Source organism: Oratosquilla oratoria, chromosome 6, assembly GCF_046742065.1.
Source record: "Oratosquilla oratoria isolate Oo_2021 chromosome 6, ASM4674206v1, whole genome shotgun sequence".
Taxonomy (NCBI): Eukaryota; Metazoa; Arthropoda; class Malacostraca; order Stomatopoda; family Squillidae; genus Oratosquilla; species Oratosquilla oratoria.
This window is the reverse complement of record NC_134782.1, coordinates 13,052,172-13,076,251: the sequence shown is the minus strand read 5'-3', so window position 1 is coordinate 13,076,251 and position 24,080 is coordinate 13,052,172. Positions and strand designations below refer to the sequence as shown.

The following is a 24,080-nucleotide window of genomic DNA, read 5'->3' as shown; positions in this document are numbered from 1 at the left end:
TGCAGGGATGACCCGTCATTCAGGAAGTGCTAAGATAAGAGGGAGGGTGGAGGGGTGTGGACTGTATTCAGGGATGGAATGGGTGGGAATGATTTTGTGCCTTTTTCTTTTTGGCTACCCCCCTTGTAAGGGGGAAAAAGCCTTGGTATATGTATGTATGTATGTATTAAGCATGTAACTATTGAACCTTGGAATGTAGGACATGTTTTCACATGAAGTTCACCATTTGTTCTGGTACATGTGTAAAGGGAGCAACAGGTGGTTGCACTCTGGGTAGTGTGGCAGAAAGCATAACTGCAGCCAGTTCATTTTGTGTCTGCCTGAACTCTTTCATGCTTTCTTTTATATTTCATGATTTTATATATGTATTCATTCCTTTGTTTTATTTTTTACTTTGTATTATGTTTATTTTTGTTTATTCTAATTAATTTTTATTCATTTGATTATTTTTATTATTATTATTATCATTATTGGGGGGGATAGGAAGAAAGCTGTTAAGAGGAGTCAAGAGTTTTTATGAGAGTAGTAGAGCCTGTGTTAGAATCAGAAATGGAGAGAGTGAGTGGGCTGAGGTAAAGGTGGGACTTCGTCAGGGATGTGTTATGTTGCCTTGGCTGTTCAATTTATACATTGACAGGGTGGTGCGAGAGGTAAATGCAAAGGTAATGGGTCAGGGATTGAGATGATTAAAGAAAATGGAGAAAAGTGGGAGATAAGCCAGTTGTTGTTTCCTGACGACACTGCATTTGTGGCAGGATCAGAGGAGGAAATAAGGAAGTTAGTGACAGAGTTTGGGAAGGTGTGTGAAAGAAGGAAGGTGAAGATCAATTTGGGTTAAAGTAAGGTGATGAGATATACAAGGGGAGAAAGTGGCAGCAGACTGGAAGTGAGTATGAAGATAGAGAAACTGGAGGAAGTGGATAGTTTCAGATAATTGGATGCAAATGTGTCAGGATAGGGAGGAGTGGAGGAGGTAGAATGTAGATTGATAGAGGCAAGTAAATACCTTGGAGTATTATAAAGTGTAATGAGAATAGACATTTGGGAATGAATGCTAACAGGAGATTGTATGAAGGTGTGATTGTGCCAACAGTACTGTATGGGGCAGAAACATGGAACATAAGAGAGGAGTAGTTTGCATGTGCTTGAGATGAGGTGCCTGAGAAGTATGGATAGGCTGGATAGAGTGAGAAACGAGGTAAGAAGAACAGGAGTGGAAAAGGAGTTGGGAGGTAGGGTTGATGAAAGAGTATTGGGAAAGTTTGGACACATGGAAAGAATGAATGAAGAAAGATTAGTAAAAGAGGTGTAGAAAGTGTGAACATGAGGGGGTGACCAAGGATGAGATGGATGGATAGGGTAAAAGGGGCATTGGGAAAGAGGGGAGTATCTGTTGAGGAAGGATGAGAGAAGACAGAAGATAGGGGTGAATGGAGAATGGTTGTGTATGGATGGTGCTGTGATGCCTAAAGAAATTTCTCCCCATCTTCTTTTCTGCATGAGGGAATGGAGAGAGGGGTCACCGAAAAAATGAAGTGGCTTTGCTGCGGATGTGCTGTGTCTTGCAACACTGCTTAAGATCAAGGGCATTGGGTGAGATGCAGGAATGACTTGCTGTCCAGGAAGAGCCAAGATAAGAAGGACAGAGTGGGATGAATGGGAGTGGAGTATGTGGGTATGGAATAGGTGGGAGTGGATTTTATGCCCTTGTTTTTTGGCTACCTCCCTTGTAAGGGGGAAAACCCTTTGGTATATGTAGGTATTTTCTCTTCTCTTTTTCTGGGACTTCACCAGGGATGTGTTATGTCACCTTGGCTGTTCAATTTATAGATGGAGTGGGTGGTGCAAGAGGTAAAGGCATGGGATGGCAGGGGATTGGAGATGGTTAAAAAAAATGGAGAAAAGTGGGAGATGAGCCAGTTGTATGCTGATGACATTGCATTTGTGACATGATCAGAGGAGGAATTAAGGAAGTTAGTAATAGAGTTTGGGAAGGTGTGCGAAAGAAGGAAGTTGAAGATAAGTGTGGGTAAAAGTAAAGTGATGAGTTGTACAAGGGGAGTGGATGGCAGCAAATTGTAAGCAAATATTAAGGGAGAGAGACTGGAGGAAATGGATAGCTTTTGATACATGGGTGCAAATGTGGTGGGAAAGGGAGGAGTGGAGGTGGAGGTAGAATGTAGATTGAGAGAAGCAAGTAAATGCCCTGGGGGATTAAAAAGTGTAATGAGGAATAGACATTTGGTAATGGAGACTGAGAGGAGATTGTATGAAGGAGTAATAGTGCTGACAGCACTGTATGGGGCAGAAACATAGAAAATAAGAGAGGGAGAGTTTAAATGTGTTCGAGATGAAATGCCTGAGAATTATGGTAGGGGTTACTAGGCTGGATAGTGAGAAAGGAGGAAGTGAGGAGGAAAGAGGGGATGGAAAGGGAGTTGGGAGATAAGGTTGATGAAAAACTATTGGGATAGTTTAGACACATGGAAAGAACAAGTAAAGAAAGTAAGAGGTGTGGAAGGAGTGAACATGAGGGGTCGACCAAAGATGGGATGGATGGATGGGGTAAAAAGGGCATTGGGAAAGAGGGGAATGTCTGTTGAGGAAGGAAGGAAGGAAGGAAGAAGACAGAAGATAAGGGTGAATGGAGATTGGTTGTGTATAGATGATACTGTGATGCATGGAAAGGGGTGGATGGGGGAAGTGGTGAGGGAGTGTGTTTGAATTATGTTTTGACCAAGTCCAAAGGGATTTCTCCCTGTCTTCTCTTTTTCTGCAAAAGGGTCTGAGAGGGAGGGTTACTGATTGAATGAAGCAGCCTTGCTGTGGATATACTGTGTCTTGCTACATTGCTTTTGACCCAAGGGAGCAAGCGAGATGCAGGAATGACGTGTCATCCAGCAGGAGCCAAGAAAAGAGGGAGGGAGGGGTGGTTTATGATAGTGGAGTATTTAGGGATGAAATGGGTAGTAGTGGATTGCCTTTGACTTTGGCTACCTCCCTTGTAAGGGGGCAGGAAGCCCTTGGTATATTTATGTATGTATGCTTTCTTCATCTTCCCCAGATGTGATTAGTCAGGTTACTTGAGTGTTATATAGAGTTTAATTCTGGATATTAGAGCTTTATTCTATATTGTGAGTTTTTATGATCATATTTTCACACAAATAGTAAGGGGTCACACTATGCACTGATAATTTTTGAAGTAGTTAAAATTCATACATTTTTTGTTACATTAGCCTACCTGGGAGGCCTATATTTTCACATTGCCAGTGACTAATAGTGCTGCAGTGTAAGGTTGTTTACCCTGCTTCTTTTCTTTCTTTTTCTTTTGTTTTCTTATCTTTATTTTGTTTCTTGTTATTTTCTGTTTTCCTTTTCTTTCTTATTTCCTTTCTTTCATCTGCTCTTCAAAGAGAAATCATGAATGGATGAAGAAATGATGTGGCCCAAAGGGATGATCTTGTTGACTGCTAAGTGGTGGGGGTAAATTGGCTAAAGCTGTTGAGCCATACTATGGAGTAACATGTCTGAACATGGATGACCTTTCATCCATGAGGTACAGTACTAATATGGGAGGAAAGATGAATGGGTTTTGATGTGTGGGGTTGAATGATTATAGAATGGGGGTATAATTTGACATGGCCACCCCCATTTCAAGGGGGAAAAGGTCCATTGCTATATACTTCCCTCTGGAAGTGCAGCCCCAAGGGCTGATTCTGTCTCTGGACTAGGCCTACTTGTATCATCTTTCAAATGATATTGCCAGTACCTTTTCACATAAGGAGGGCTGATAATGGGCAATTGTTCCCCTCCTGCTACTACTACTGTAAGTTGGTGACAGGAACTGGTCCAGACTAATCTTATACAACAGTCCAAAGTTTCTTCCCAGGACTGTTGGTAGCTACTTTGAATCAGAAAATTTTCAGGTAGTGAAACTCATGGCAGCAGTTATTATTGTTTGGTTATCATGAGAAAGTATAAGCAGTGAAGTATGTTATAGTAAAGTCTGTCAAGAGCTTGAATTTAACTTGAACAAGATGATAGATATCTTGGAAGATAAATTGTTACATGTGTAACATGTAATTATAAGATGTTGTAATTGTGATTTTTTATGGTTGATGCCTGTAATTTGTACAAATATTGCATCTTCAATCCAGGTTTCAGCAATGGCAACATTTCTTTTAATAGTGGAAACCTCAGTGAAGTGGATAAGGATAAGAAAAAAGCTGAGAAGAGGAAGGCCAAAAAGAAAAGAAGAAAAGAAAGGAAGAAATTGGAAAAATTAGAAAATCAAAATGTAAATTACAGGTTATTAGATGGGATGAATAGAGGGTAAGTTGACAAAAATACTTTAAATTGTTTAACAGTCTAGTGTATGGATGACACTGTCCTGTTAGCAGAGACAGAAGTTGATTTGAAGAGGTTGGTGAGTGAGTTTGGTAGGAATTTGCTGGAGGAAACAAAGTTAATGTATCAGAAAGTATGATGATGGTGATAGTCAAGAGTGAAGGACACAATGTTGGCATCATAAAAGTGAGAGACTGAATGAAGAAATAGACCATAGTGAGGGAGGGAAGGAGAGAAGGTAAGAATTGGCCCAACAAGTGTATGGAGAAATAAAAAGGATATCAATGGAAGTGTTGAATGTATAAAGCAAGTTGTGTATGAGAATGAGGCATGAGTAATGAATACAAGAGAGAGAAGTTATACGGAAGCAATGCAAATGAGGTTTGAGGGCTATTAATAGAATTAGGAAATAGGACTAAATGATGGGATTCATAAAAGGACAAGTACAGATGGGATTTGGGATAAGGTAGAACAGGCCGACCTGAGGTTGCATGAAGATGTTATGAGAATGGACAAGTCACCATACTCTGAGGATGCACAAGTCTGTATAAGCAGGAGTGAGAGCAAGGGACCAAGGAAGAAGTGGGTGGATGGGGTGAATGGAAGCTCATTTCATTAGGGTGATGAGCAAGTGAGAATGTGCCTGAGTGACAGGGTTGGTGAAGAATGTGTAAATAAAGGAGAATGACCTGTTCTGTGTGAGAGGGGTGCATTACTGGGGATAGACCATCAGTATTGCTGGTAAAGTCACTAGGTGCCATCATATTTTCATGCTTTAAGCAGGAAGGAGTGAATTACAGTAGTGAGAATTTTCATTATCCATGCTCAGCCACCTTGCTTGTGAGGTAATTACTGATAAGCTGAAGAAAATCCTAATAAGATTAATGCACAATTAGCTCCTAATATTCTTGGAGGTTTTCCTAAACCCATAAGAATTTGATTGTCATATTCCTAGTACCAATTAAACTGGATTACAGCTTTTATGATATTTGTCATTCCTGAGACTATTTTACAAAGTTAAATAATAAAATTATTTTGTTGTTAACAATGATATATTTGTGTGCTTTTTAGTGTCATGATGTGTATGTGCACTTTTTGTGAATCTTAAGATATTCACAAAAAATACACATACACATCATGACACTAAAAAATATACAGGTATATACATAGGTATATGATAGTGTGAAATAAGTAGTAATCAAAGTAATAAGTACAATACTTATGATAAAGATGGAAGAATAATATGGGATAAGGATGTTTGTTGAATATCAATGCTCTTTATTGTAATACATGTATACATTGTTGGGGAAAAGGAAAAATGGGAGAAAAGGGGTTAAGAAAGGAAGAAAATGGGTAAGAGAAGACGAAAGGAAAGTGGAGAAAAAATTGCCTAAGGGCAACAAGCTGGTGATCCCTCAACTTTTCATCAGCTGATGAATGTGTGGTAGAACTTGAATCAGTAATGATGGTGGGTTTTATCAATTGTGGTGGTGAACCAGATATTGTGTGTGTGTGTGTGTGTTTACCTATCTATCTATACACCAAGGGCTTTATCCCCCATATAAGGGAGTCCAAGTCAAAATTCATGTACCCACTCCCACTCATTCTGCTCCTATGTACCACCCTTTCCTCTCTTTCATCTTGATCCTCATGGATGAAAGGTTATCCTTGTATCCCACCCACTGCCTTGGATCAGGAGCAAGGCCACTTCACTAAATTGACCCACTTCTCTCTCTCCCCTTGTGCAGAAAATAGAGAAGATGGGAAGAAATCTCTTCGGGATACATCAAAATTCATACTAAACCACTACCTACCCACACAAACACACACACCAGCCCCCACCTTTCCATGCTTCACAGTATCATCTGTACTCAGTATTTACCTAACTGTAGTGGGAAAGGTGCAATACTCATTGGGTCCCATCTTCTACTCTCCAGTTTATCATGCCTAGCAGTAAATTCATGTACATTTTCAACTTAATATGTATCATTGATTTCCAGTTATATTTAGATTTGAGATCATGTATTATTTGAGCTTGGGCTATCACTTTCAAAACTATTCCAGATGTACATCTATATGGAAAAATGTATTTCTTCACAACCTTTCGAGATGTGGTCTTTTTTAATTTACTTCCATGACCTCTTGAAGCCCTCCCATCTTTAATTGGGAGATCTCTTCTATTAATGCAATTTATCCTCTTTAGTGACCTGAACACTGTAATCATGTCACCTCTTTCTCTTCGATCTCTTAAAGTTGATAGACCCAGTACTTTTAGTCTTTCCTCATATGGTTTATCTACCAGGATGGGAACCAATTTGGTTGCTGCCCTTTGTATTCTCTCAATCTTGTTTATATTGTGTGTGTGTCTGCCTGCCTGCCTGCCTGTCATATGATAAGAAAGATCCTCAGCTGTGATATTGGCCTATTCATCTCCTGTAAATTTGCAGACCCTCAGCAGCTGGCAGTGATCCTCAGACCCTCCCATAGGTCTTCCTAGGAAGAAATCATAGACTGATATATCGCTTGTTTGCGAAAACGTCGTTATAACTCAAAATATCTAATTTTTCAGGAGAGGCATTTTAAAGATTCAAAATGCTCTCAATATTATAAAAAGCCCTCAAACACCATAGGTGGAACATTTTTTGGAGCATCAAATACACCTCTAAAGTTTATAGATGTTGAAACAATCATAATCTTTACTAAGTCTAAAATATTTGTTGGAACAAGTTGGAACATGTAAGGTTATGTCGTTGGGACATTTAGCACTCCCTAGCGGTCAATTTTTGAGCTACAGATATGACACTGTTACCAAAAAAATCCGTGTTTGAAGATGAATATGTCTGTATAGATAACTCAAAAATTCAGTTTTTTGAGTTATGACGACGTTTTCGCAAACAAGCGATATGTGCTGTATTAGTTTGGTATTATTTCTGTGTCATCAGCTGAAATTAGGATGGAGGTAGTCACTAGTTGTCAGTTCTTGTGTTTAAAGGTGAAGGAACAAAGATGATAAAGTGAGGTCTTGGGCCCAGTCTGAAGACAGTGTATCAACCCTCCAAGTAACTAATCATTGGTAGATCTATGCTGTATAAGAAGTCTACTGTTTGCTTGAACACCAAACTTCAGTCAGGCGTTGAATTGTCATGATTCTAGGTCTTCATTGACAGCTTCATCCTCTTCTTTGTCTGCTTGCATCAGCCTTAACAGGTTCTCAATTAGTTTGTTGGTCCATTACCCATGTTCGGCAGGAGTTCCACAGCCACCGTTTCATTCCAGAAGTTGATGAAAAGATATTGTTGAGTTGTCTGGAATGAGTGTGGGGTATCCACCTCTTGCACTGTACCATGTATCAGTATACAGTGTTTCCTGTGTACAATCATTATTGATATCCTTACATTGCTCAATGTTTGTTGGCTTGCTCTCTCTCTCTCTCTCTCTCTCTCTCTCTCTCTCTCTCTCTCTCTCTCTCCTTCCTGTCTGGTGGTTTCAGCCAGGACATTGTATCTTGGCAAACAGGTCTGTGCCATTATTGTTTCACTGCTTGGTGATGGGGGTGGCATCCAAAATGGTTTGAGTTTGGCCTGGCTTATTATGTTGGGAAATAGGGTTGATGAAAGAGTATTAGGATGGTTTGGACACATGGAAAGAATGAGTGAAGAAAGACTAGTCAAAGAGGTATGGAAGGGAGACATGGAGGGAGTGAACATGAGGGGTGTCCTAGGATGAGATGGATGGATGGGGTGAAGGGGGCTTTGGGGAAGAGGGGAATGTCTGTTGAGGAAGGATGGGAGAGGACAGAAGACAGGGTGAATGGAGAATGGTTGTATATGGATGATGCTGTGATGCATAAAGTGGAATGGGGGGTGAGGTAGTATGTGTGAGAAAAATTTGACACAGCCCGAAGGGATTTTTCCCCATCTTCTCCTTTTCTGCATGAGGCGACGGAGAGGGGGGGGGGTCACCGATTTAATGAAGCGGCCTTGCTATGGATGTGCTGTGTCTTGTGATACTGCCTCTGACCCAGGGCAGTGGACAAAGTCCAGGGATGACCGGTTATCCAGGAGGTGCTAAGATAAGAGGGAGGGTGGAGTGTATTTGGGGATGGAATGGGTGGGAGTGGTTTTATGCCTTTTTTTTTTGGCTACCTCCTTTGTAAGAGGGAAAAAGCCTTGGTATATGTATGTATGTATGTATGTACTGTCTTAGGGCTGGATGATGTCCTGAACCCTAGTGTGCCAGTGTGGTTTTTCTCTCCTTTTTTATTATTATTGTTTTGAATGAATGTGGAAATGTCTGTGAAGCAGATAAATGACCACATAAGATGGATTTCTCTCTCTCCTGCTCTCTCTATCTCTTTCCTCCTTCTCCCTCTCCTTCTCCCTCTCCTTCTCCTTATCCTTCTTTCTCTCTCCCCCCTCTCTTTCTCTCCCCCCTCTCTCTCTCTCCCCCTCTCCCCTCTCTCTCTCTCTCTCTCTCTCTCTCTCTCTCTCTCTCTCTCTGTATATATATATATATATATATATATATATATATATATATATATATATATATATATATATATATATATAGAGGTGGTGAAAAGGGTTTCACCATTCAGTGAAGTGGTTGTCCTTGCTGCATTGCTTTTGACCCAAGTTTTGTGGCAGGAGACAGGGCAACCCTTCATCCTCAAGTTGCAGAGGTAGGAGGGTTAGATGATAGAGTTGTATATGTTAATGGTATGGGTTTTTGCTTTGACCTGCCCATCCCCTTTATAAAGGGGAAAGGGTTTTATTGTAGAACTTTCTGAAGTTTGTTTCACAAGAGTGCTTCAATTCTTTAGGACAGTATCACACCAAAGAAGTGGAAAGGAAAGATTTAAGTATAGCCATAGCAGAAAGGAGAGATAGAATACATCATTACAAAAATATTTTTATTAGGACCATAACAGTAATGATAATGTTCAACCAATAACTTATATTTTTATTTTGTTTTGTTTTATTTTTTATTTATTTATTTATTTATTTTTTATCCTCCTTTTCCACTGAATTCAATGCTTTGATTTTATTCATGTATGTTGAGAATGACAGGTGTATGAGGGTACCCATAGATTCATAAGACTACCACTTCTTTTACTTGACTTCTTGTATATGTATGTTTCTCTTCTCTGTTTTTAAGATTCAATTTATTGCCTCTATTTTCAGGATGGAAAATTCTGGTTGGGATGGAGATGAAGAGGAGGAGGAGGATGAAGATGATGAAGATGAAGAAGAGGGTATTGACCCAACAAGTGCCTTTGTAGCCAAAGCTGCTGCTGGAAAAAGAATAGGTGCCATGGGAACCAGTGCCAAGGTAGAAGACAAATCAAAAGGTCTTACCAAAGGAAGTAGTCAGGAGGACGATGATGATATAAATTCAGGTAGGCATACATGCGAGGGAAGATGGCAGGGGAATTAAAGGGGGCCATAGTTGAAATAATGCCTCATTGAAGGGATTTATATATATATATCTTGATAATGTCTTTTTCAAGACGAAACGTTGATTTCAAATAGAACAAATGGAAGTATATAGAGACCTAGTTTCAATCCACCCAGTTAATGGAAAATCTCTAATCAGGAAAATCGAGAATACGAAGAAAAAAATGAACAACTACAACAATGCTGTCGTTTTTAACTCCACGTATATATATATATATATATATATATATATATATATATATATATATTTTTATATATATATTATATATTTTTTTTCCTTCTTTTTCTTTCTTCTTCAATAAAATTATGTATATCTGTCCATATACCAAGGGTTTTTTGTCCCTTACAGGGGAGGTAGCCAAGTCAAACAGCATGTACCTACTGCCACCTACTCCACTCCCATCCACCACTCTTTCCTCCCTCTCATTTTAGCTCCTCATGGATGACAGGTCATCCCTGTATCCTGCCTACTGCCATGGGTCAGAAGCAGTATAGCAAGACACCATACATCCACAGCAAGGTTACTTCACTTAATTGGTGACCCCACCCACCACACCCCCTCCATCCCTTCATGCAGAAAAAGAGAAGGAAAAAATCCCTTTGGGCCACATCAAAATAACATTCACACATAACCTCTCCCTTCTCCTCACCCATCCCCCAGCCCCTCCCATCTTTGCTTCACAGTATCATCTGTACATAGACATTCTCCACTTAGCCCCATCTGCCTCCTCACTTCTTTGCTCAACACCCATATCCCATCTATCCATTTCATCCTCAGTCGTCCCCAAAAGATCACTCCATCCACTTCTGCCTTCCACATCACATTTACTAATCTTTCTTCACTCATTCTTTCCATGTGTCCAAACCATCCCAATACTCTTTTATTAGCCCTATCTGCCATCTCATTTTCCATCCTTGCTCTGCCCCTCATGAGGGGGCAACCAAGGATGAGATGAATGGATGGATGGATGGGGTAAAAGGGGTATAGGGAAAGAGGGGAATATCTGTTGAGAAAGGACGGGAAAGACATAAGATAGGGTTGAGTGGAGAATGGTTGTTTTAAGGGAGTGGATGGTGATGAGGGGGGGGGGGGGTTTTAGTATGTTTGAATAATAGTTTGAAGCAGTCCAAAGGGATTTCTCCTTGTCTTCTCTTTTTTTGTATGAGTGGACAGAGAGGGTGGTCACCAACTAAATGAAGCAGCTTTACTGTGGATGCGCTGTGTCTTGCTACATTGCTTCTGACCCAGGGCAGTGGATGAGATGCAGGGATGGCCCATCATCCAGGAGGAGCCAAGAAAAGAGGGAGGGGTGGTGAATGGCAGTGAAGTATGTGGGGATGAAATGTGTGGGAGTGGATTTATGCCTTTGACTTTGACTACCTCCCTTGTAAGTTGAAAAAAGCCATTGGTATATGTACATATATACGGTATGTATAAACTCCAAGGAAACTCGTTTTTTTATAATAATGTCTTTTGTAGGTATAGAACCCATGGTGCTACAGTCACGGCAGTTGGCTATCCGAGGCAATGAGGCAGCAAACATGGGGCAATATAAAGTTGCTGTTCGTCTTTTCTCAGATGCCATTCAACTTGACCCCAGTGACTACAGGTTTTTTGGAAATCGGTCATATTGTTACGACCAGATGGAATTACATGAAAAGTGAGGAAGCTGAATCATAATTTCCTTAATGTCAAAGTTGATGTAACAGTGGAGTTACTTATTTCCTAACTTTGTACCAGCTTTTGATTGCAAAATTTAATGGATCTTTTATATATATATATATATATATATATATATATATAATCTTTTGGATATAATAATGTTGTTTCTTTTTTGGTAGGGCATTACAGGATGCAGAAAAAGCAATTAGTATATCACCACTTTGGCCCAAAGGATATTTTAGGAAAGGACGAGCCCTTCGAGGTTTAGGGGTAAGTTTTAAGGGTTTGCCAGTTTTCCACTCGTAACTGGAATTCTGTTTTTACATTTTATTAACAAACATCCAGTTTTAAAAGTATCTTTCAGTCTCCTCTTCTCTGTGTGAATTTTGAACTGCAAGAAAATGAAAGTGAAGGTGAAAATAGACTCATAATGAAATACTTCAATTTGTCAATATCAGGGTCATATATGGTAACTCAATTTTTAAGAAAAATTTAAAAAACTAGTGGTGAGAAAGTGTGATAGTAAAGTCGTCAAGACTTTCCACACTTGTGCATTCTGTTACACCTGTTCTGTTTAACACATGCAAATAACACATGCAAACTGGGTGGGTGAGGGATTCTGCCAGTGTTTTCTCATTCATGTTATAAAAGGTGACTAAATGGAATTGAGTGATGGGACCAGGGATCATCCATTCTTTATTTTCCTCCTTTGTTGAGCAAAGGAGGAGGAAAGTAGGGGATAGGGGTAAATGGAGAATGGTTGTGTATGTACAATATTTTGACCCAGTCCATAAGGATTTGTCCCCATCTTCTCTATTGTCAGTTTGAAGGGATAAAGAAGGAGGGATATCGTGTAAATGAAGCAGCCCTGCTATGGATGTGCTTTGCCTTGCTGCATTGCTTCCGACCTGAGCAGTAGGCTCTATGAGGAGCTAAGACAAGAGTAAAACAATGGTGGTGGGTGGGAGTGGGTGCATGCCTTGACTGGCTACCTCCTTTGTAAGTGGGAAAAAGTCCTTGGTATATAAATAGAATAGAAAAAATTAATCCACAAGATGATTTTAGAGTAGGACTCTAGCATGAAACCTTGTAATTGGTTCAATAATGTGTGTGGATGTGGTACAGATGAGAGTAAAATGGAAGAGGTTAATGGTGTGTTTGCCAAAAGAAAGATGGATATGCTAGAGTAGAGTGAATTAAGTTAAAAGTGTGGATGAGTTGGAATTGGGAGTGTGATGGGGAAGAGATCAAGAGTGACAGGTAGGTGGAAGAGTGGCACCTGTGGTGAGGAGATGAGGTAGGAAAACAAGGTGAAATTGAGGAAGCATCTTGGAGGATATTGTAGGTGAAGTCAAAATTGGGACCTGCTCTTTTGAGTACACACAGTCTTGTTAGAAAAGTAAAGAGGAGAATGGGCTTTATGAATTGATTTATGAGTTTATCGAGAGTTTTGTGCATAATGATAATATAGTGGTATTGGAGGATGTCGATGCTATAGTAGGAGATGAACCAGTAGGTAGAGTTGTGTGGAGGTTTGGTGTGTCGGATAAGAACTATTGTGGAGAGATGTGTTTAGATAGGGAGTTGATGAAAGTGAAGTGGATAAGGGCAAGATATGTTCAGTGTTTAAGTGATTTGTTGAATGTGGAGGTTAGGGAATGTTGGATGGTGTGGTGGGAGATGCTAGGAAAACATCTGTGATATGAAAAGAAAATGAAAGGGCAATAGGAAAAGATGCATACATACATACATATACCAAGGCTTTTTCCCCCTTCCAAGGGAGGTAGCCAAAAAGGGAAAGGCATAAAAACACTCCCACCCATTTCATCCCTATATACACTCCACACCCCTCCCACCCTTCCTCTCATCTGAGCACCTCCTGGATGACGGGTCATCCCTGCACCCTGCCCACCGCCCTGGGTCAGAAGCAGTGTCGCAAGACACAGTACATCCACAGCGAGGCCGCTTCATTTAATCGGCGACCCCCCCCTCTCCGTCCCCCTTTGCATATAAGGCGAGGACGGGGAGAAATCCCTTCGGGCTGCGTCAAAACTTACTCACACATACTACCCCACCCCCCACTTCCCCGCCCATTCCTCCTCATGCAGTCACAACATCATCCATATACAACCATTCTCCACTCACCTCTGTCTTCCGTCCTCTCCCTTCCTTCCTCAACAGACATTCCCTTCTTCCCCAAAGCCCCCTTCACCCCATCCATCCACCTCATCCTAGGACGTCCCCTCATGTTCACTCCCTCCACATCTACCTTCCATACCTCTTTTACTAGTCTTTCTTCACTCATTCTTTCCATGTGTCCAAACCATCCTAATATTCTTTCATCAACCCTATCTCCCAAATCCTTTTTCACCCCTGTTCTCCTCCTCACCTCCTCATTTCTCACTCTATCTAGCCTAGTAACCCCCACCATACTTCTCAGACACCTCATCTCAAACACATTCAAACTCCTCTCTTCTTCTCTTATGTTCCACGTTTCTGCCCCATACAGTGCTGTTGGCACAATCACTCCTTCATACAGTCTCCTCTTCGCATCCATTCCCAAATGTCTATTCCTCATTACACTCTTTAACCCCTTCCATACGGTGCCGCACAAGTAGGCGTCATGGGGAGCGAGTGTATTTGCGAGGCTGCCATATCGGCGTCTTGATTATATTTATTGTAGTCGCCCCTCCATAATGACATTCTTTCTAATTCTTTTGTAATCGCATTTTCTATGGTTATCAAAATTCACGGGTGAAGAGAGAACGATCGATATAAGCGGTGACTATATTTTATGATGCGAGTATTATTACGACACGTCGTACGGCTGGCATTGGCTGCTGCCACCGAGATCTAAGTCCATGACGCCTACGTGTGCGGCACCGTATGGAAGGGGGTTAAACCACCAAGGCATTTACTCGCTTCTCTCAATCTACATTCTACCTCCACCTTCACTCCACCTTTTCCTGCTACACTTGCACCCAAGTATCTAAAACTATCCACTTCCTCCAGTCGCTCTCCCTTAATGTTCACTTCCAGTCTACTGCCACTTTCACCCCTTGTACATCTCATCACCTTACTTTTACCCACATTTATCTTTAGCTTTCTTCTATCACATACTCTCCCAAACTCTGCCACCAGCTTCCTCAATCCCTCCTCTGACCCTGCCACAAGCGCAGTGTCGTCCGCAAACAACAGCTGGCTCACCTCCCACTTTTCTCCATTTTCTTTAACCATCTCCAATCCCTGACTCACTACCCTAACATTCACCTCTCGCACCACCCCATCCATGTATAAGTTGAACAGCCAGGGCGACATAACGCATCCTTGACGAAGTCCCACCTTTACTTCAAACCACTCACTCTCTCCATTTCTAATCCTAACACATGCTCTACTACTCTCATAAAAACTCTTGACAGCTCCCAAAAGCTTTCCTCCTATCCCATAAATCTGCATAACCTCCCACAGTGCCTTTCTGTCTACCCTATCATAAGCCTTTTCCAGATCCATGAAAGCCCAAAAAACATCCTTCCCCTTTCCTATAGCTTTCTCACATATCTGTCTTACCACAAAGATCTGATCTACACAACCTCTACCCGTCCTAAATCCACACTGTTCCTCACCAATTACTCCCTCTGTTCCTCTCCTAATCCTCTCAATTAAGATCCTCCCATAAGCCTTCCCTACTACACTCAACAGGCTAATCCCTCTGAAATTACTACATTCACACTTGTCCCCTTTTCCCTTGTAAAGAGGAACTATACAGGCACTACTCCAGTCCTCCGGTACTCTACCCTCTCTCCAGCAAACATTAAATAACCTCACCAACCAGTCCACCATCACTGCACCTCCCTTTTTCAGACATTCTGCATGACATCCATCCAGACCAGGTGCCTTACCTGCTTTCATCATCTTTACAGCTGCCTTCACCTCATCCTTCCTTATTTCTCCTCCATTCTCCTCACTCATCACTCTCATTTTCTTCGCATTTCCCACTGCAGCTATCTTTCCTTCCCTATCCTCCTTCACATTCAGCAACTCCCTAAAATATTCTGCCCATCTTCCCCTCACTGCCATCTCTTCCATTATCAACTCTCCATCTGTACCTTTTACCTTTTCTTCCCTACTTGATTCGCCTCCTCTTCCTCTCTTAATTTCTTTCCAAAACATCTTTTTATTACTTTCAAAATTTTCTGTCATACTCCTACCCCATTTCACATCTGCTCTCCTCTTTGCCTCCTTTACCTTTTGCTTTACTTCTCTTTTCTTTTCTTTGTACGTCTCATATGACTCCCCTGTCCTCTTTTGTAACCAATCTGTGAATGCTCGCTTCTTCTCTTCTACAGCCTTCTTTGTTTCCTCATCCCACCATTCACTACCCTTTCTTCTATTTCCCCCTGTCCTTCTTGTTCCACACACCATCCTTGCACACTTTAAGACTCCCTCCTTGAACCATCCCCATTCCTCCTCCACACCCCTCTCTGCTCTATCCTTTACTCCCTCCCACTCCTCCTTCAGCTTCTTTTCGTACTCCTTCTCCTTTTCCTTTTCATTCAAGGAGTTCACTCTAAGAACCTCCCTACCTTTTGTCCCTTTCCTCCTTCTCCATCTATCCTCCACTCTCAGCTTACCTTCCACCAAAAAATGATCTGATATTCCCCCACCCTCTCCCCTTAGCACATGTACATCCTTAACTCTTCCTATCATAATCCTATTTACCACTACATAATCCATTAGCGCTCTATCTACCACCCTTCCCTCCACCACCCTCTCCCATGTGTACTTATGCTTGACTTTCTTCCGAAACACTGTATTTGCTATCATCAACTCTCTTTCTAGACACATTTCCACCATCAACTCTCCACTACGATTCTTTCCTGGAACTCCACACTTCCCAACCACTCCATCAATTGGACCATTTCCCACCCTAGCATTAAGGTCTCCCAGTACTATTACATTGACATTTCTTCCTAAACCCTCTATGCACTCATTTAAATCTATCCAAAAGGCCTCCCTTTCTTCCATGTTCTTCTCACTGCAGTGAGGAAAAGATAAGATCTAAAGAACATTGAAAGTAAGTAAAGCTGGTAAGGCATCTGGTTTCTGCATGAGGGGATGGAGACGGGGCTCGCCAATTTAATGAAGCAGCCTTGCTGTGGATGTGCTGTGTCTTGCGACACCACTTCTGACCCAGGGCAGTGGGCGAGATGCAGGGATGACCCGTCATCCAGGATTAGTCAAGAAAAGAAGAAATGGGGGTGGAATGGGTGGGAGTGGTTTTTATGCCTTTGTTTTTTGGCTACCTCCCTTGTAAGGTGGAAAAAGCTTTTGGTATATGTATGTATAAAGCTGGTAAGGCATCTGGTTTCTGCATGAGGGGATGGAGAGGGGGCTCGCCAATTTAATGAAGCAGCCTTGCTGTGGATGTGCTGTGTCTTGCGACACCACTTCTGACCCAGGGCGGTGGGCAGGGTGCAGGGATGACCCGTCATCCAGGAGGTGCTCAGATGAGAGGGAGGGTGGGAGGGGTGTGTAGTGTATTTAGGGATGAAATGGGTGGGAGTGTTTTTATGCCTTTCCCTTTTTGGCTACCTCCCTTGGAAGGGGGAAAAAGTCTTGGTATATGTATGTATGTATGTAAGGCATCTGGGTTAAATAGTTATCATATGGCTTGTTTGGTGAATGGAAGAGCAGTTTTGGATTGGCTAGTGAGGTTTAATGGGAGTAGAATATGTCATGAGGACACTGAAGAGTACTTGTGACACTGGTTTTGGCCGGGTCAAAGAAGGGTCTGAAGAAGTTTTAGGGGAGTGTGGGACAGTATGTGACAGGAAAAAGCAGAAGGTAACTGTGGACAAAAGTAAGATGATGAGATAGACAAAGGGAGAGGATGGCTGTGATTTGGAGGTAAATCTTAAAGGATACTAAAGGAAGTGAAGTGTATTTAGGATTAAATGTAGTAGGGAATAAAGGAGTGGGAGTGGATGTAAATCATAGAATAAAGGAAGCAAATAAATGTCTGGGAGGGGGTAAAAAGTATCATGAGAAATATGTATCTGGAGATGAAAGCAAAAGAGAGAACTGTACAAAGGGATGATTGTGCCCACAACACTGTATTGGCAGGGACTTCAAATTTAAGGGAGCCAGGAGGCATTTAGATGTGTTTGATATAATAGGTTTAAAAAGTATGATGGGGGTTATGAAGATTAGAGTGAGAAATTAGGAGGTGAGGCAGAAAGTGGGTGAAAAGTGACCTGACAGATAGGGTGGTTTGAGCATATGGAAAGAATGAGTGAAGACTAGCAAAAAAGAGTATGGAAGGCAGAGGTGGATGAAGTGAACATGAGAGGAAGACCGAGAATTGGATGAATGGGTGGGGGTGAAGGGAGTCTTGTGTACAAAGGGAATGTCTCTCAAGCTGGGAAGGGAGAGGACAAGAGATACGTGTTAGTGGAGAGTCTGAGTGGATGATGAAATGAGATGGCCCAGAGGAATTTCTTGTCCATTCTCTAAATTCATGAATGGATGTGGGGGGTACCGTTGGAATGTAATAAAACAGTGAGGGTGGTCCAACTTCGTATGTCAAGGACTGCTGTGAAGGTGCTGTTTCTTGATGGATTATTAATTATCTGGCTAGTGGGCAGGGCACATGGATGGCCCTTCATCCACAAGAAACTAAGATAAAATGGAAAACAAGTGTGTAAGATGAGTGGAGGGTGGGTATGTATTTTGTTTTTTAAATTTGTGTATTTATGTATATCACCGCAAAATGGTATGGAACCGAGGTATGTATGTTATTTGCAATGAGTAGGTTATACAGTCGGCTGCTGTCGCTGGCGACATCTGGCATCTTTCTCAGCGAGTCTGTGGACCACATGGCGGACTGCTTTGCCACTCAGTGTTGTTTGAGAGGCTGAGGGGGGATGCTGTAGAGGTTTGCTCCTGACCATTGTGCCCAGGATTTTGAAGCTACAGCTTTTCTGGCCTATGATTTGCCTCCAATGCTTTAAACATGGTTCACAAATATTTATCCCAAGAGGAAAAAGCTAGGATTTTGGCCTGGAGACAGGAAAATGTGCCAATTAAAGAGATCGTCAGGCATTCTGGCCAGGCCAAGTCTACAGTAATGGCGTTGCTGGCGGCAGCTCATGGCCTCCCACCAGACATTTGTCCTGAGCACAAACCCATCCCTGGACGCCCTCAAAAGACTTCAAAGGCAACTGACAACCTTCTAAAAAGGGAAGTAAGGAAAAATCCAAGGGTTACTGCTGCACAACTAAAGGAAAGTCACCTGAAACTTTTAGAAAATGTCTCGGTAAGGACAGTAATGCACCGCCTGTAGAAGGACCTGAAGCTCCCTAGCTGTACCGCTGCCCGGAAGCCTTTACTCACCGACTGTATGCAGAAGGGTAGGCTGGCATTTGCAAAGCAGTATGCTAAGTGGACGAAAGAAGAGTAGTCTAAGGTCATGTGGTCTGATGAAAGCACATTTCAACTCATCCCAAGCCAGCACGTGAAGGTCAGACACCCGTCAACAGCAAGCCAGTATGATGCGGCCTACACATCCCCTACTGTGAAGCTCTGTGAATCTGTCATGGTTTGGGCATGTTTTAGTGGTGCATTTGGTCGAGGAGGGCTGTATTTCCTGCCAAAGAATATGATGATGAATAGTGACCGGTATATTAGTGTGTTAAATGACCATCTCCTTCAGTGTTACAATATTCATGCCAGCAATATTTTCATGCATCACAGTGCTCCGTGTCACAAAGCAAGGAAGGTGACCGACTGGCTCTCTGAAAAGAATATTCAGGTCTTGCAGTGGCCAGGAAATAGTCCTGATCTCAGTCTGATTGAGAACTGTTGGCATGTAATGAAAAACAAACTTGCAGAAAACAAACGGTCATCCTTGCCTAAGCTCATTAATGCAAATTAAGAAAGTGTGGTGCACTGAAATGGGAGAGGATTACTTCCGCAAATTGAGAGACAGCATGCCAAAACGACTACAAGACGTCATCAAGAACAAGGAGAACATGACTAAATATTAAAAGAAAGTGTTTATATACATTATATGCCCATTTTTTTTGTTATCTTTGTACGTGGCTGCCAATTTTGTTTATAGTCCGGGTAGGTCCGAACCTTTTTGCGGTTACTGTATGTATCTTTCCACACACACACACACACAAAGGGAAGCTTGCTGGCTGAATGGGTTAGGGCGTTGTTACTTGCAGTGAAGGTCAAGGGGATGGAGGTTCAAACCCTGCCACCGGCAAAGTTGAACCAAGGGTATGGTTCATTAAATTCCACACCACAAAGTCTTCTGTAAGGGGCACCGTCCTTGCCTTCTGATAGGGGAGAGTTTGTGATGTTAAACAATATTATAATTTATGTATATATATATCTTTCTCTCCACACATACACACACACACACACACACACACACACACACACACACACACACACACACACACAGAGTGATGGATATCTGGAACAAACTAAATAAAACAATACATACATATACCAAGGCTTTTTCCCCCTTACAAGGGAGGTAGCCAAAAAGGAAAAGGCATAAAATCATTCCCACCCATTCCATCCCTGAATACACTCCACACCCCTCCACCCTCCCTCTCATCTTAGCACCTCCTGGATGACGGGGCATCCCTGCACCTTGTCCACTGTCCTGGGTCAGAGGCAGTGTCGCAAGACACAGCACATCCACAGCAAGGCCGCTTCATTAAATCGGCGACCCTCCCCCCTCTCCGTCCCCCCATGCATAAAGGAGAAGACGGGGAGAAATCCCTTCAGGCTGCGTCAAAATTTGCTCACACATACTACCTCACCCCCCATTCCACCTCATGCATCACAACATATCCATATACAACCATTCTCCATTCACCCCTGTCTTCTGTCCTCTCCTGTCCTTCCTCAACAGACATTTCCTCTTCCCCAAAGCCCCCTTCACCCCATCCATCCACCTCATCCTAGGACGTCCCTTCATGTTCACTCCCTCCTTATCTGCCTTCCATACCTCTTTTACTAGTCTTTCCTCACTCATACTTTCCATGTGTCCAAACCATCCTAATACTATTTCATCAACCCTATCTCCCAACTCCCTTTCCACCCCAATTCTCCTCCTCACCTCCTCATTTCTCACTCTATCCAGCCTAGTAACCCCCATCATACTTTTCAGACACCTCATCTCAAACACATTCAAACTCCCTCTCTCTTCTTCTCTTATGTTCCATGTTTCTACCCCATACAATGCTGTTGGCACAATCACTCCTTCATATAGTCTCCTCTTAGCATCTATTCCCAAATGTCTATTCCTCATTACACTTTTTAATCCACCAAGGCATTTACTTGCTGCTCTCAATCTACATTCTACCTCCACCTTCACTCCACCTTTTCCTGCCACATTTGCACCCAAGTATCTAAAACTATCCATTTCCTCCAGTCGCTTTCCCTTAATCCTCACTTCCAGACTACTGCCACTTTCACCCCTTGTACATCTCATCACCTTACTTTTACCCACATTTATCTTCAGCTTTCTCCTATCACACACTCTCCCAAACTCTGTCACCAACTTCCTCAATCCCTCCTCCGATCCTGCCACAAGCGCAGTGTCGTCAGCAAACAACGGCTGGCTCACCTCCCACTTTTCTCCATTTTCTTTAACCATCTCCAATCCCCGACCCACTACCCTTGCATTTACCTCTCGCACTACCCCATCCATGTATAAGTTGAACAGCCAGGGCGACATAACGCGTCCTTGACGAAGCCCCACCTTTACCTCGAACCACTCACTCTCTCCATTTCTAATCCTGACACAAGCTCTACTACTCTCATAAAAACTCTTGACAGCTCCCAGAAGCTTTCCTCCTATCCCGTATATCCGCAAAACCTCCCACAGTGCCTTTCTGTCTACCCTGTCGTAAGCCTTTTCCACGTCCATAAAGGCCCAAAAAACATCCTTCCCCTTTCCTATAGCTTTCTCACATATGTCTTACCACAAAAATCTGATCTACACAACCTCTACCCATCCTAAATCCACAGTTCATCATCAATTACTCCCTCTGTTCCTCTCCTAATCCTCTCAATCAAGATCCTCCCATAAGAGCAAACTAGACACTGCGAGATACAGACAGGACACCACGAGCATAGCTCCCTTTCCCATATAATACAACTAGGTAAATACACACACACACACACACAAAAAAACACTCAAAAAAAGATAAGATAATTACAGAAGAGATCTGAAAAAAGATAGCTTCCCTCACAAAGTGAGATACTTGGAACAAAATGTATAAAGAAAAAGTGTGTGCAAACACTATTCAAGAGTTTAAGAAAAAACTTGATGCTTAGAGATACAAAGACGGGTCACCATGAGCATAGCTCCCTTCCCGTATAATACAACTAGGTAAATGCGCACAGAAATACTCGATAGAGAGGACTTGTTAAACTGGGACAGGAGAATCACAAGAGGACATGGAAAGAAAATAAAAAAACATAGTTATAGAAGAGATCTGAAGAAAAACAGTTTTCCACATAGAGTGGTGGACATTTGGAACAAACTGGATGAAAAAATAGGGTGTGCAAAAACTGGACACTGCATGATACAAAGGCGGGCACCACGAGCATAGCTCCCCTTCCCGTAAAGTACAACTAGGTAAACACACACACACACACACACACACTTTCGTCGGATGGACGGCGAAGATTGGAGTTCTGAAGAAAAAGTGAAATTTTCGTGGATCTCAAGGCAAAGGAAGTACACCTTATTGTATTTACAGGGAAGGGGAAAGCTCGTGGTGTAGTGGGAAAGTGAGGAAAAAGGAGAAGTGGAGGGATTACTGAGGGAAATGGAAGGAAATGAGGAAGGGGAGGACTTGGTCCAGAAGGCCAGGCATCTTTTAAACAAGAGAAGGACTGATGATTTTGGTGAAGGGATTAACAAAAATGTAAAGATTAGAAATATAGATAAGAGCAGCACAATGGAAGGTGAGGATAATAATTTTCAGGGATTTGATGAGGGGGGGAGCAGATATCAACCTCCCCCGATTAGCAAGACTAAAGGAAAAACTTGAAAAAATGACCGAACATTGGGAGAAGAGGTTCGGTAATATAGCAAAGATTGCGCAGCGAGTTGAAAAATTGGAAGAACTAGAGAAGGTGAACAAAAACTTAACTAATGAAATAGAAGAATTAAAAAGACAGTTAAAAGAAGTAAGAGAGGAGAATGAAGAATTAAAGAGTAATAATAAAGACAACAAAGAGGCCATAGCAAAAGAAGCACAGGGTTGGAAAAAAATCCAAGAAAACAGTAAAGTTGCATTTACTGACATAATTAAACAGCAAATGAAAGAACAAACTGAAGACTCGGTTATTAAAGTGATGAGACAGAAGGAGAATATAGTAAGAGACTTAGCAGATAAAAAGAAATGTATAATTATATTAGGAATGGAAGAGAAACATAACCTAAATAGAACCACAAGAATCAATGAGGAAAAAGAAAAAGTAAGCAGTTTACTAGAATTAGTTCAGGAAGATGAACCTGAAATCATGAAACAAATTGAAGAGATATATAGACTCGGAAAGTATAGTACAGATAAGACCAGACCAATTAAGATTAAATTCAGGTCACAAACGACGGCAGAGAATGTCTTAGCAAAAACAGGGAAACTAGCAGCAAGTGAACAATATAAAAAGGTATGGATAAAAAGAGAATGAATAAAGAGGAAAGAATATCTTAGCAAAAACAGGGAAACTAGCAACAAGTGAACAATATAAAAAGGTATGGATAAAAAGAGAAATGAATAAAGAGGAAAGAGAGGAGGAAAAAATGAAAAGACATGAAGCTAAAGAAAAAAAACGAGAACAGAACAGAGTCAGAAAAAGAGAAATTCTATTGGAAAGTAGTGAATATGAAAGTAAGGAAATATGACATACTAGAGGAAAACAAAAGGGAAACAGAATGCAATGGAAGTGGCAGAAAACTAAGAGTGTCTTGCACAAATATAGATGGATTAATAACAGGATTGAATGAGCTGAATGATTATCTGAAGGAAAAAGAACCGGACATAATGGGAATTGTAGAAACAAAATTAAAAGGTCCACTACCACCCAACAGTGTAGGACATGATGCATATAATTATTGGATTAGAAACAGAGAGACAAAACAAGGGGGTGGAGTTATGTTCCTGACTAAGAAGGATATAAATGTGAGGTGTGTCACATATGGAAAGAATACAGTAGAGATGGTTATGATCGAAGTGGAAGACAGATAAGAAGAGCAGAAAGTTTGTGATAAATTATGTGCCTCCAGAAACAGCCTCGTGGGAAGAGAGTGAACATAAAAGTATGTTAGAAGACACAAGGATAACATTAAATAAGATAATGGAAGATGAAGGAAGAATGGTTATGATGGGCGACTTAAAGTCTGCTGGGAAGAGATGACAGTAAAGGGTGGAGACGGCTCATGGGGAAATGATCTACTCGAGATGATTATTGACCATACAATGGCACAGTGGATACAGGAGAACACTAGGTATAGAAATGAAGAACCATTGAGACTAGACCTAATAATCACATCTGAACCTAGAATAGTGGAAAAGATTGAA

At 41.6% G+C, this 24,080-nt stretch overlaps 1 protein-coding gene across 3 annotated transcripts in view; it reads left to right on the top strand.

Moving 5' to 3' along the window:
• Nucleotides 1-24,080, top strand: part of LOC143026293 (uncharacterized) — a 78,525-nt gene that overhangs the window by 32,686 nt on the left and 21,759 nt on the right. For all 3 annotated transcript variants that reach the window (XM_076186429.1, XM_076186428.1, XM_076186427.1), the window contains 4 exons: nucleotides 4,158-4,332; nucleotides 9,531-9,745; nucleotides 11,284-11,464; nucleotides 11,646-11,736. In XM_076186429.1, the coding sequence (XP_076042544.1) occupies nucleotides 4,158-4,332; nucleotides 9,531-9,745; nucleotides 11,284-11,464; nucleotides 11,646-11,736 (662 nt within the window). The remainder of the gene's footprint in view (nucleotides 1-4,157; nucleotides 4,333-9,530; nucleotides 9,746-11,283; nucleotides 11,465-11,645; nucleotides 11,737-24,080) is intronic.